The sequence below is a fragment of the Ctenopharyngodon idella genome, chromosome 15, assembly GCF_019924925.1.
Source record: "Ctenopharyngodon idella isolate HZGC_01 chromosome 15, HZGC01, whole genome shotgun sequence".
NCBI lineage: Eukaryota > Metazoa > Chordata > Actinopteri > Cypriniformes > Xenocyprididae > Ctenopharyngodon > Ctenopharyngodon idella.
The window spans coordinates 6,510,587-6,524,466 of NC_067234.1; the positions used below are offsets into that span (position 1 = coordinate 6,510,587).

A 13,880-nucleotide genomic window follows, 5' to 3' on the forward strand; every position below is an offset into this window, starting at 1 on the left:
AGTCCATATACACTGGTCTTTCATTCTGAGTGCAAAGGTTTGATGTATTCCTAACTCTGTGGACAGATACATTTTAAAACTCATAGGAGCAAATATATTTTCATGTGTCCATAATATAGTTTAATTGAGTAAAAGTATGCTGATATGCTGGAACCCTTTTTCCCAAGCTGCAAGGAAATTCACAAGGTGAAGCATAGCTGTGTTAAGCTTGGATAATCTGCCTTTCTGACTCTCTCTCTCTCTCTCTCTCTCTCTCTCTCTCTCTCTCTCTCTCTCTCTCTGTGTGCGTGTGTGTGTGTGTGTCTAAGTCTAACTGTGGCATAGAAGAGATATAGGCAGCAAATCAGGTGGCAGTGTACTCTGTGGTGGCATGGGAACCCACCCCATCACATAGCTGTGGGACATGTACTCTCTACAACAGTTGTGCCCTTAAATGAATCGTGACCTAGTGGGTAACTTTTCTTCTGAGTGGCTCCCTGTGCTGTACTTCTCTGCCCTCTCTCATTTCAGCTGCTATCCGTCTGCACCATAGAAATGTGATAAGCTAAATGAAAAAAAAAAAGTCTCTTTAACTGGTAGACACCATAAGGTCAAGTTAATCAAACCCGGTGGTATAGTTTTCATTTGAACACGGGAAGGATGCATCGCCTCTTAACAAAAAACTTTTTTAAACCATATGTAATGGAGGCCAGCTAGTAGTTGCTGTGCAAGTAAACCTCACTCCTCTGATCTCAAGAGATTCTCTAGCAACTGGTGCTAGAGGTTGCAGCCTTTAGCCTCCTTGTTAGAGCGTCTGACTCCCACACCGTCGACCCAGGTTCGAGGCCCGCGCAAAGCGGGGCGAGTAGGACCAGGGTAGAGGGGATACACATAGATAATAACAAACATTGTAATTTTTGAAAATGTTATTTTTAGCCAATCTTGACTAGCAGGTGGTGACTGAGGGTGAGCCAGAAAGTTTGGAGCAGTGAGTGTAGATGGACGGCAGTTATTTTCAATGTTGTTTAAGAGAAGTAGTCTCAGTTTTAAACAATGTTGAGCTGGTCTTAGTTTCAGGCTTCATGCCCACGGACTGCCCACGGTCTGTTTACTGGCCGTCTGATGCAAATAAAAGTGGATAGTACTTTCTTGACCTAGTAATCTCTAATCTGATTGGCTGACTTCTACAAGTTTGCATGAAAACAAAGCCATTTTCACTGTGTAGATACACAAGCATTTTTGAGGAAGAAATAATACTTGGAACATTGATAGGTTTGCCAGGTTGGTGCCAACACATGAGGCACTTGAGGTAAACACACTGAACAGAATACAGCCTATTATGTGTACATTCTGCTTTATTTTCTGAATTATGTGAAATATTGTATGAAAAAAAAAAAAAAAAAAAAACATGTCTGTAGGCCTACTGTCAGCCAGATTTATGTTTTTAATTTGTTAATAATTTATTTTTTCCCCACACCTATTTTTAAGCTATAATTTATTTTAGATAAACCCTCCCCTAAATGGCACATCACTAAACAAACTGACTGATCATGTCATTCTGATCTCCAAGTGAAAGGTTTGTGGCTAGAATAAGCTGTAATGTATTGTGATGTCCGCTCCCAGCATGCACTACATGTTTGGGTCGAATGTTGGAACAACAATTCTTCACGTTCATTTAATGATATATTAAAAGTATATTTTTTATTTGGTATGTATTCATTTTATTCGAGTTTGATTTATTTGATATGATGTATTTAAATAGGCTACATTCATGGTGTTTGGTTTGGTAATCGTTGGTAGTCGAAAGTATCGCTCGGTAGAGAAAACGCTGCGAGGCCTTTTCATTCAAACCTGTTATTTGTGACAGGACTCCCTCACGTGCACCTGCGCGCTCTCAGTACAAGTTCAGACGCACGCGGAGGCTCCCAGAGCGTGATGTGAACGGGGCAGCTGTAGACAGCGGTGGCGCGCGCTCACGGATTTTGGTCCTCAATGAGGAGACCGAAAGAGAGCGGCCGTGCAGAGCGGGTCGAAGGCGACGTCTCTCCAGCTGCCGTTTAACTGGACTTGTCCGAGAACTGGAACGGAAACTCTGCTCGCGTGCACCCGGCGGGAGCCGAGTCGCTGAGGGACTCCCTTTGAGGCGGGAAAACACGGAATTACTGTTCAGAAATGCTCATTTTCTAAGTTGGATTCTTTCATTTAACGGCAGTCTTGCTCCTCAAACGCGAAGACCACCGTAGTAGGCAAAGATAACCGTTTTTAACGACACACTGGTGTCAAAACCAGTCACGTATATTGCACTTAAAGGTTTCACACTCCTGGGGCGGGAATTCAACCGAAACGGGAGCCCATCATCCGATCTCACGCATCGGATTCCGTCGCCGCCGAGTGAATTAATAAATAAATAAAGTCTGACTGACTGGACATACAGGCTTGCTGACGCGTCCCACGTTTGACAGCTTTTTGGGGGCGTCTCAGTTTAACTCAAGCATCAATGTAAATACGCCGAACGAGAAGAGGAGGAAAAGGAGTGAACCCACACCAGCAGAATCCTTCAGTTATCAATGGGAAATACCGGAGCGCACGCGACTGGAGCGAGATGCTCAGAGAAGCTCGAGACCATCTCGTGCGTCGCCGCGCTCACCGTGAGTGAGTTTTAAAAGGCGCGCGGCGAGGGGGGAGAACAAGCACCGTGAAGTTGAACATATTTGTCAGTCAAGACAATAGCCGGGTGGAAAATTTATGTTTCATGTGGCACATTAATGAGAAAGCAAAACCCATCACCGAGCTTCCCAAGGATTGTTGAGAATATGGAAATGTGTAATTGTTGACGAAGGTGAAGATGACAGAAGCTTTGTGAGAAAGATACCGAGCGTGTTTTTGTGAGAGGGTGAAGTTTATTCGACATGCCCGAGAATGTCTCCCTCATCAGGAACCGGACGGAAGTCGGGCAGGGTCGCGCTTGGGGTAGCGGAGCAGGCGCGCGGCCAGCATGGGTCGTCATGGTGCTGGCCAGTGTGCTGATCTTCACGAGCGTGGTGGATGTGCTCGGTAACGTGCTGGTGATCATCTCGGTGCTCAGAAATAGAAAACTGAGAAACGCGGGTGAGTGCGCGCGTTTAGCCCACATTAATTAACTGAAAGATGAGGGAATGTTAACACAGGACGCGTTCTTGCATTCAAAACAGCTAAACGCAAGGTAACGTAATGGATCAAACGCATTCCAAAGGCCTTTTTCAAAGTGAAATAGAATGCAAGAAAACTTAAAAAACGCGTCCCTTGTGAACGGCCCTTAAAAGTGGATAAGAATCATTCACTGGCTCATGACAAGGAGTTATTAGGATAATACTCGTATGACTCATTTGCAGCTCCAGAGGACGGTCATTAATACTGTGAGCAGCTGTCTTGCCACACTGAAATTCAAGAATTAACCTAGTGCTTCATTCACAGGGTTACCAACCATTCACGTGCACATATGGCCTGAGCATGAATGAAAAAAATAAGAATTCGTCTAAAATAATTTTGAGAGCTATAAAACAGACTCGGGGTCTTTAAATTTGAGTCTATTTAAAATGTATATACATATATTACAAAAGAATATATATTATTTATAATCGTTTCTAAACTTACACAAACTCAGTGTTTGTTTTTGTTCGATCCTTTTGTTTTAAATGTCATATAATAACCTGCTAATTTGTCTTCCTATTTGCCCACTGATTCATTTAGTCAAGAAAACCAAGCTTACTTATTTTAAGACATTGAACAACTTTTATGCATGCAAATGTGGAAATTATTACATTCATTTGTTTGTTTATTCATTCGCTTATTTTTTTTTTAATTTATTGCACATTTATTTATTCATTCATTCCTCTTAAATACATTAATTATTTAGTTCATTCATTTTTATGTTCATTTCGAAACTTAAAACAATATTGACAATATTGGCTAGCCTAACCCTAACCCAATATTCAAACCTTATGTTTCATGGACATAGGGTTTGACGTTACATAACTCACAGATATCAAAGACGGTCAGAGCCTGAGAATAACACTGTGCACTCAAGGCTGTCTGACGGTGATACTTTAACGGATGTTTGAAGACCATGTGAATGCGAGCCAGAGAGTGGTGGTATGCCCGTGAAGATGATAAATGTATGTTTGGATATATATTTATAATTCCATGAAAATCTAAACACATTTGGTGTGAAATACAGTTTCATATGTGTGTACCTGAGAATGAGTTCCAGTGTGAATTGCATGTCTTGAAACAGCAATAGCCCAGATTTAATTTACCACCAATATCTATCACTTATGTGCTTGCTGTGTTGGCGTTTGAGTGTGTGAGTGTGAGAGAAAATGCTAAGCAATTCCAGTTAATTCCACTCAGAAAAAGCATTTTATTGGAGTCCCTCATTCATTAATATGAAGTACCATATGGTTTTAAATTATGGTTTGTCATTTGCATTTTTTTATTATTACAGTCTGGCAATGCTTCCCAGATTCAGGCTACACATAGCTATAATGTCTTTATATTGGCAAACGTTAGAGACAAAATAAAACTCCAGAAAGCATGTTCATTCTCCAAAAGAATTTATTTAATAAAGGTCACAAACTGAGATGTGAGGGAAAGTGAAGGGATAATCAAAGGACTATGAAAGAAACCAAAATAGGAAGATAAAAACAATGACAGAGAGAAAAAAAGACAGTGAAATTACCGGGGCTGTTTTAAAATATTCTTTTGTTCTCTTTGTAATTTGCATTATCTGACCTCCGAATGCCAGAGTTCTTGTCTTCAGTGATTTCTGAAGGGTAGATGGGGTTTGAAAATGCTTTTTTTTCTTCAGTTTTTTATTGCTCACTAGAGCACATGAAAAACTGTCAATGGGTACAGGGAAAAGACAGAGAAAAAGTGAGAGTAGGTAAACACAGACGTGAACTGCAATATCTCCAAACAGGCAGTCTGTCAAACCGTTCGACAGCGCTCTGTTATTAGGTCAGAGTTTGATGTGACGGCTGTGTTCTGTAATAGTCATCAGTAATATTGAGTGTGTGAGAGTGAGAACACGGCGAGAGCGAGGAGCATGGAAAGAGAGGGCTTTTCTATGCATGTCATTGTGTCTTTGGAGATTTTTGACATTTTCTTATCTTGAAATGTGCAGGTGGCATCATCCCATCACTGTCTTAACAAAGCCACGGTAAACATGGCAATGTGCCCATTTACCAGAACAGCCCTGCACTCCAGCTCTCAAATAAAACATTGTTGTCTACAAAAGGGATGAAGAGAGACCAAAATGACAGAAATGTTGCTGTCATTCCCCCCTATAAACTCTCCCTTTCTCTCTTATTCTTCATCTCTATCATGCTTTCAATCCAATCCTTCACTGGTAAAGTTCATATCTGTTGAGCTGGTGTTTATTTAGACAATTAGATTTGCTCTTTGACCTCACATGTTATGGGCTTTTGCTTGTGTTTGGTTGTGTGTGTTTGTGTGGACCACAAGGTGACATTCAGTGTCTCATTAGCATAGAGTGATGAGTTTGCTGGTGCTCTATATAGATACTCGAAGGACATGCGATAAATGTTGCGTGTGTCTGTCACCCTTGACTGCATCCTTCACTTTGACCTGTGATGATTAATTTGAATTAAGGTAACACAAGTATTGGAGTGCTAAAACGATGGCATGATTGCATTTTTGTTATTTTACATGCCCGATGTTGTGTTGTGTCCAGATGAACCGCAGGAACAGGTAGTATTGATTAATACATCAGATGTGTTTAGTTTTCCTAAAGGTTCCATTTGCTGTGCAGTGCTGGTCAGAATGAAATCCTATAAAGTGCATTAGCGCCCTTCCCCTTTTTCAGCGGCACTAGAATTTTTTCCGTTCATTTTTCCCATAGGGATTTTAAAATAGTCGTTGTTAAGGAGTTATAAGCCATCAACCAAGCCAACCAGCTACGAGGTGAATCACAACACTACAAACTTTGATTTGGAGAAAAAAGGTTTTTGAAAAAGACAAATGTACAAGACTGTATTTAATGGTTTTAGGTGAGGGAAAGAACTACAATCCCATGAAGCATTGTAAACCGCATAATCGAATTAAAAACATTGAAGAAATATAAAACTACTCATATACAAATGTTGATTATATATAAAAACAATATATTTTAAGTTTATTGCAAAATATGCATATATATATATACACACATTTAAAAGGTTAGTTCACCCAAAAATGAAATTTCTGTCATTAATTACTCACCCTCATGTCGTTCCACACCCGTAAGACCTTCATTCATCTTCAGAACACAAACTAACATATTTTTAATGAAATCCGTGAGCTTTCTGACCTTCCTATACACAGCAATGTCATAACCAATTTCAAGGCCTAGAAAGGTATTAAAGACATCGTTAAAATAGTCCATGTGACTACAGTGATTCAACCTTAATGTTATTAAGTGACGAGAATACTTTTTGTGCAACAAAAAAACAACTTTATTCAATAATTTCTTCCCTTTTCTGGCATTCTCCTATGCTGTTTACGTAGTAAACACAGTGAAGCGTTTCCAGGTTCTACGTCAGTATGCCGGCTCAGTATTGGCTGACACTGTTCACGTGAGCACCGCGACGCATGCGTGTGATGATACTGATGCAGAGCCCGGAAGCGCTGCACTGTGTTTACTATGTGAACAGCATAGGAGACTGACACTGAAGAAAATAAATTGTTAAATAAAGTCTTTATTTTTGTTTTGTTTTTGCGCACAAAAAGTATTCTCGTCGCTTCATAACATTAAGGTTGAACCACTGTAGTCACATGAACTGTTTTAAATATATCTTTAGTATCTCTCGGAGGTCAGAAAGCTCTCAGATTTCATCAAAAATATCTTAATTTGTGTTCCAAAGATGAACGAAGGTCTGATGAACTAGGCCTAACCCTTCTAGCATTTTGAGAGCATAGAGCAGGGGTTCGCAAAGTCTACATTCAAAGGTCCAAATTTGAATTTTCATCAATGTCAAAGGTCCGGAACAATTGGTTAGACAACCGTGCAGAGAATTCCGGGCTGAGAACAGTTTTTGTAATCGTGCTGTGCCGTACCAGGCTCAAGTGGAAACACAACTGGAACTGTTCTTTACCATTCTAAAAACCATTCGGCCCGACGGTGGAAAAGCGGCTAAAAATGTCTGTGGTTTGTTTCATAGTGGTGTTTGACATTTTCACACTTCACAACTCTATCTGCCTCATTACAAATCAAACAGAAAACACAGTATATTGCAGCCATGGAAGCCAGTAAACAAACTGGGTCAGAGATTGCAGATTCTTCTAGGGATGGGCATTTTTCCAAAATATTGTATTTGAATATTTGGGCTCGTAAAAAACGAATATTCGAATATTCGTTTATTTAAATGCCATTAAACGAGAAGGACGTTATTTTTTAAAATTCATCAAGATTTTGTAACCATTTCTGAACAAGCTTACGATTAGGCAATATACACAAGCTTACATTATATCTTAAGGGGGACCTATTATGCCCCATTTTACAAGATGTAAAATAAGTCTCTGATGTCCCCCGAGTGTGTATGTGAAGTTTTAGCTCAAATGTCATGACGCACTATAATGTCAGAAACTGAGAATACATGCTGCATGGAGATAGAAGGTATAGTTTAGTTCAATTACGGTTATAACTTATATTGTCTTCTTGTTTTTATCCACTATATTAGTAAAAGCCTGTTGTATCCGTTCGAATTTACTGATGAGTTTTATGACGTTTATTGTACTTCACACAAAATATGAAGCGTCTCTTTTCACTCTAGAAAATCACTGTAAGAGCTTAATAAAACACAGTGCAAGTGTGCATTAAAATATTATCCATAAACTCTCTCTCTCCCTTGCATTATCATCAACATACACAGTGAAATACACAGAAACACTCACTGTTACAACTAACAGTAAACAAATATGGTGCTTAATAAGCTGGTAACCTTTATATCCGTAAATCAACTCCGATGAACTGTAATAAAGTGCTCTCACCTTCATTACTGCCGTATCCAGTATCACTTTGGAGACTGTAAGCTGGATCACAAAGTTTGTACTGATCTATCCTTGAGTAACAAATTTTTAGCACAACCTCTGTTTTGTATTGTCCCTTTGTATTGACATTGTTTCACAAACCAGTCCGGTGTGAAATGATTCACACAGATATAAATGAATTTCAGTAGAGTTGAGGGAGCATTTTCTTCGAAAACAAAATGAATCCACCTCGTCTTCAGCGGCTCAGATTTAGGGAGTAAATGGAGAGAGCTATGTGGATTAATTTATCCAGCTACAGAACACTTAAAACACTTGGGAGACGTTCTCATCAGTGCAGCAATGGTGGACTGTACAACTAGCTGTGAACTCGCTCAGGGCGGTTCTATGTTAAAACAGCAGTGTCTGTCAACATTCATGGGCGGGGCCTGTGGCTAATGTGACATCACACTGCCAGGGATCTGGAAACGGCTTGTTCTGAGACACTGCTTATGATTTATGGGGATTAAAAAAAAGGAGTGGTTGGATTTTTATCATTATAGGGTGGTTGTGTACACACACTGCCAACACATATTTATAGCCAAACACCATGCAAAAGTGAATTTTGCATAATAGGTCCCCTTTAAGGTTTTCTTTTAGTTCAAAGCATTAAACAATATGTGTAAACAAAAAATATAAAGAACAAACGCATTTAAGCTCAAGCAGGCGAACGGGAAAAAACGCTAATACAGCAGACTGCGCCAGTTATCGTACAGAACGTACGTATACACTCGAGTCAGTATATGGTTATCGTGTTCATATTGTTTCACATGTCCATGTTGAGAAAAACAATAATATCCACATGCATCAGGTGAGAAAACGCGCTGCGCTGACAAAAGTTGCAGAGACACAAAGATAGACGGTGTCTCAAGATCATTTTGCTATCAGTTAAGTTATCTTCTTGGCTCACTCGGGGGTACAGCTGCGCTTACCTGTCGTAAATGCAGTAATGGACAGCTGTCTTTCCTCATTCGATGGGTGTTTTGATTTCATGTGCTTTCTCAATATGGTGGTGATATTATCGTAACTCAGTTTCATTAATTCATTTGATCAAAAGTAATTTCATTTTGTAAGATCATTTTCATCTAAGTAATTCCAAACTTCGCGAGGCAGACGATAACATTATGTGATGATCAAATACAATAAACTTGTTAAAAACGCTCCACAGCGCCACCCAGTGCATTTAGTTATAACTGCGAGTTTTAGTGCTTAGGTTTCACTGTATTTACGGCCAGCAAAGCAACATAGTAAAATTCAAATAGTATTTTTATTTTTCGAATATTAATTACAGATCGAATATTCAAATATTCGACTATTTGTGCACACTCCTAGATTCTACCCGACCTAAAAAGCTTCGGCAAAAATCTCTGTGAACAGGAGCATATTAAAACCCATATAAAACTCATCAACTTACAAGTGTGCAATTGTGATTGTTCCTGTTCGCAAACTGGCAACCCTCATAAGCGTCGAGTCTGAGGAGGGGGTGGGAGAAACAATTGTCTCCAATATTTGGAATTTGGACTGCAGTATTTGCATTATCCCTGGATAACTTTTGATTCATTATTCGTTCGTATTGTTTACATTAAATGCACTTATGCGCCGACTCCCAACAAAACAGACATTTGATGCAGTTTTACTCACCACCTGCGGTTCCAACTCATGACCAGGATCATTATCGCTGGGACCGCTCCATCTTTCAGTTTCAAACGAACTGTAAATCCAGCGTCGAACTGGGCCTTGTTTATAAAACCATTAGCGCTGATCCTGAAGGCTCGAACAGCCATGGAAAAACACGAGATATTCTCCGTTCATTTTAACCAATAAAAAAGGGATTGCAACTTTCAGACACGACTTTATCCTTAATTTGATAGTTAATTTAAGGCAGTTTCTATGGTTATTTTAATGACAAATGTCGAGAGCCCATCAATGTAATGCGTGAGCACAAATCTCTCAGCTCCACTTAATGCTGGGTTCTTTGGGAAGCAAGGTTATCTTTCCCTCACAACCAAAAACACACTTTTTTGGTGACATTGTTGATTTTGTGGTCTAAAAACAAAGTGATAAATCTTTCTCAAGCAAGTCCTGTGCAGTGCTGCCGACAACTTCTGTAACCCGAACAAAGCGCATTGATGAGTGTGCTCTTGCTCTGGTTGTTGTGTGCGTGATCTCTTCCGGGAGAAGTGCCCATATAAGGAATTCCGCCCTTTATTACGTAATACAGGGCCATACTCTAAAAAAAACTGTCCGAAACTTGTACGAACTCTGAAGGAGTGTATTTGGCACAGAAATACTCCATCATGCATCGAACTCGTTTTTTGAAACTTTGGCCATGTTTAGCAAGAGAATCCAACACTTTAACAGTGAAAATAAGTCAGAATGTATGAAACAGAATTAGAGCCCCTCTTTAAAGATTCATAAGTTATCATATAAAATTTATTTCCCTATGGAGAAAATGCATGGAGTTTTTACTTCCAGAACCCGACTGTTGCACTCTATTGAGTCTAGGGAAACTATGCAAATGAGATGACAGGACCACACCCATACTTCTGTCCAGCAGCGTTCCATCACGCCCTTGCACCTGTGTAATTCCCTAGAGAAAAAGAAAGGCATGTGTTTAAGATATTTTTTCTCGTAAAAGTGAAGGTCATATCTCTATAGTGCAGTAAAGGCGTTTTCACATGATTTATGACAATGTTTCCTGATGCATTAAACTTTGAGGAGTGAAGCATTAAAAAGATGTTTTAAAGGAAAACTTTTTTTTTTTTTTCCTGTGGAACACAAAAGAAGCTATTTTGGAAAAAAAATTGGGTGTTTATTTGTTCATACAGTGAATGTACAGCACAACACTGAATAGAATGTGACGTTCTGAGAAAAATCATTCTGCAAGTCTTTTCTCTTTGCAGCAATCATTGACTATTCTGTTCTAAGCTTAAAGGGTTAGTTCACCCAGAAATGAAAATTTTGGCATAAATTACTCACCCTCATGTCATTCCACACCTGTAAGACCTTCGTTCATCTTTGGAACACAAAGTAAGATGTTTTTGATAAAATCCGATGGCTCAGTGAGGCCTCCATTGCCAGCAAGATAATTAACACTTTCAGATGCCCAGAAAGGTGCTAAAAACAGTTCATTTGACTACAGTGGTTCAACCTTAATGTTATGAAGCGACAATAATACTTTTTGTGCGCCAAAACAAAAAAACAAAATAACGACTTTATTCAACAATATTTAGTTATGGGCGATTTCAAAACACTGCTTCATGAAGCTTCGAAGCTTTATGAATCTTGTTTCGAATCAGTGGTTCGGAGCGTGTATCAAATTGCCAAAGTCACGCCCCCCAGTGGTGAACCACTGAAATTTCGAAACACTTATGACATAATGAAGCCTCATTTACTAAAATCACATGACTTTGGCAGTTTGATACACGACCAAAACAAAAGATTCATAAAGCTTCAAAGTTTCATGAAGCAGTTTTTTTAAATCGACCATCACTAGATATTCTTGAATAAAGTCATTATTTTGTTTTTTTGGCTGCACAAAAAGTATTCTTGTTGCTTCATAACCTTAAGGTTGAACCACTGTAGTCACATGAACTGTTTTATATATGTCTTTAGTACCTTTCTGGGCATTTGAAAGTGTTAATTATCTTGCTGTCAGTAGAGGCCTCACTGAGCCATCGGATTTTATCAAAAATATCTTACTTTGTGTGGAACGACATGAGGGTGAGTAATTTATGACAGAATTTTCATTTTTGGGTAAACTAACCCTTTAACGGGTAACCTCTTGTCACTTTTTTCTGTGCACACTGCACACTTGCTTATTATCATAAAATCTGCAACGAGATGTGCCTCTTGTCATTTCTGTAAAAACGCCTGAGAGGGAGAGGTCAGAGTTTAAGAGCTGTAAAAGTGAATGGTGCATTTGAAAAACATAGAGGTCGAAGTGTAAAAGTTATGGAACACAGGCTGCAGAGGTCAGTCAAAAACAGCATCAGTGTCAACGGAGACTGGCCACGTCAGCAGCGTGCAGTGAAACATGATCCGTAGCTGACAAAGAAAAATGTAGCTTTTTCTACATGCACGTGTGTGTGTGGTCGTTTGATACAAGGCTGTTTGAACATCCTACAAAGCCACTCCTTTCTACATACACACACTTTCACACACACTAAAATTTCCTCAGATACAGGGTTATTGGTGCCAGGTGAGATTACAAAGTCTCTGAGGACATTGCCTGCGGAGCTGCCACAATGGAAGCACTTTACACTTACGTTCATTTATCTTCAGCACACACACACCCAGTTATGTAGGCAAAAGAGAGATGCTACCGTGGTAGAACCCATCATGCATGTTTTTACCCTATAAAATAGTGATTGTGTTGGTGAAATCCTCGTTAGTTTGGGGTCATTAGAGATTTAATTAACATTCATGTTGACTAAGCACTACCTTTCGTTGCCATCATTAATGGTTGTGTGTGTGAGCATTCTCTGTTATGCTGCTGTTTTTAATTAAAGGCTTTGTGTATGTTAATGTGTGAGAGAGAGACCCAGAGGAAACTTTTAATGCTCAGCGGTGGCTCAAAAGGCCTAATGGTGTTCTCAGGTATGTCCCATTTAAATATCCACTTCTTCTCAGGATTTTCTGCATGATGCGAAATGAAATTGGCTGTTACTCTACCTTGGGAAATCTGATCACAATACAGCTTTTTTGAAACTGTATTGGAGACATGGGAGGAGATGCAAGAATTCCTCTTGCTGTCCATTTGAGCTCATTGGTTCCTAAGACAAACAATTGGAGCATTAATGAATTAATGGGGGAAGACCGATACTGGGTATTCAGGTTTCTAGAATTCACATCAGTGTTGTAGTACTCAAGTCCGGTCTCAAGTCTGTCTTAAGTCTGAGTTCAATACCATATTTTCTATGACTAGTCGAGACCAGCTCGTTCTAATCTGATGCCAGGCCGAATTTAAATGCTTCTGAAAATATGGTTCCCTTTCATGGGAACTGTCGACGCTACGTCATATGACGTAGCGTCTCGTTCCCTATTCAGGGAACCAGGGTTACACAAGTAACCCGAGACGTTTTGGATATGAGTCAGAGTCTGGTCTTTTCAGAATCGAATCAACACTGATTCACATTGAACATTCATGCAACCTGTTTAAATGCCTTTGCGAATCAGCTGCCCATTTTCCATTTCCATTGTTTGTCATGTAGATTTTCAACCAAACTGAGAATAATTTTAAGTAACAAGCGTAGTTCTTACTGGTTTGTTTGTTGCTAAACAATTAGTCATTCTAACACTGTATCATTCCCCACTATATAGCTTTGGCACCACAGTGAGGAATTAACCCTGCAAAAGAGCACTCTAAAAATTGATGTACTCAGTTTTTTTTTTTTTTTTGGTGAAACATTTTTAAACTTAAAATTTAAATTTTCAAGCAGTGAAATCAGTTACATACACCTTATAAATTGAGTAAACGTAAGCAAAAAAAAAAAAAAAAAAAAAAGATTAAGTAGATCTGAGTAACTACATTTCATACCATGACAAATAAAACTGAGTAGACCCAGCGAGTTAAGAAAAACAATAATTTAAACTTATTTCCTCTAATCCTTTGTAAAATACTCCACACAACCACTGGTTTACATGATAACTTCCTTTATTTTCAATGAGTACAGTTCTTAATACAGCATATTTTATGCCGTTTTAACATGTATACAATATTAAACATTTTAACTCATTTAACAAACATTTTATAAGTAAGAGAGGAGCGGGAGAACTGTGAACCTCAGATCGCCGCCCTGCGTTTTACTCATAGCCTAAAGATGCTGTGACTGACTTCC

At 39.1% G+C, this 13,880-nt stretch overlaps 1 protein-coding gene across 1 annotated transcript in view; it reads left to right on the forward strand.

The window, feature by feature from the left end:
- The first annotated feature begins 1,938 nt into the window (after window positions 1-1,938).
- Window positions 1,939-13,880, forward strand: part of mtnr1ba (melatonin receptor type 1Ba) — a 37,816-nt gene continuing 25,874 nt past the window's right edge. Inside the window, exon 1 of the mRNA XM_051863848.1 lies at window positions 1,939-3,087. Coding sequence (XP_051719808.1) covers window positions 2,889-3,087 — 199 coding nt within the window. The 5' untranslated portion in view covers window positions 1,939-2,888. The remainder of the gene's footprint in view (window positions 3,088-13,880) is intronic.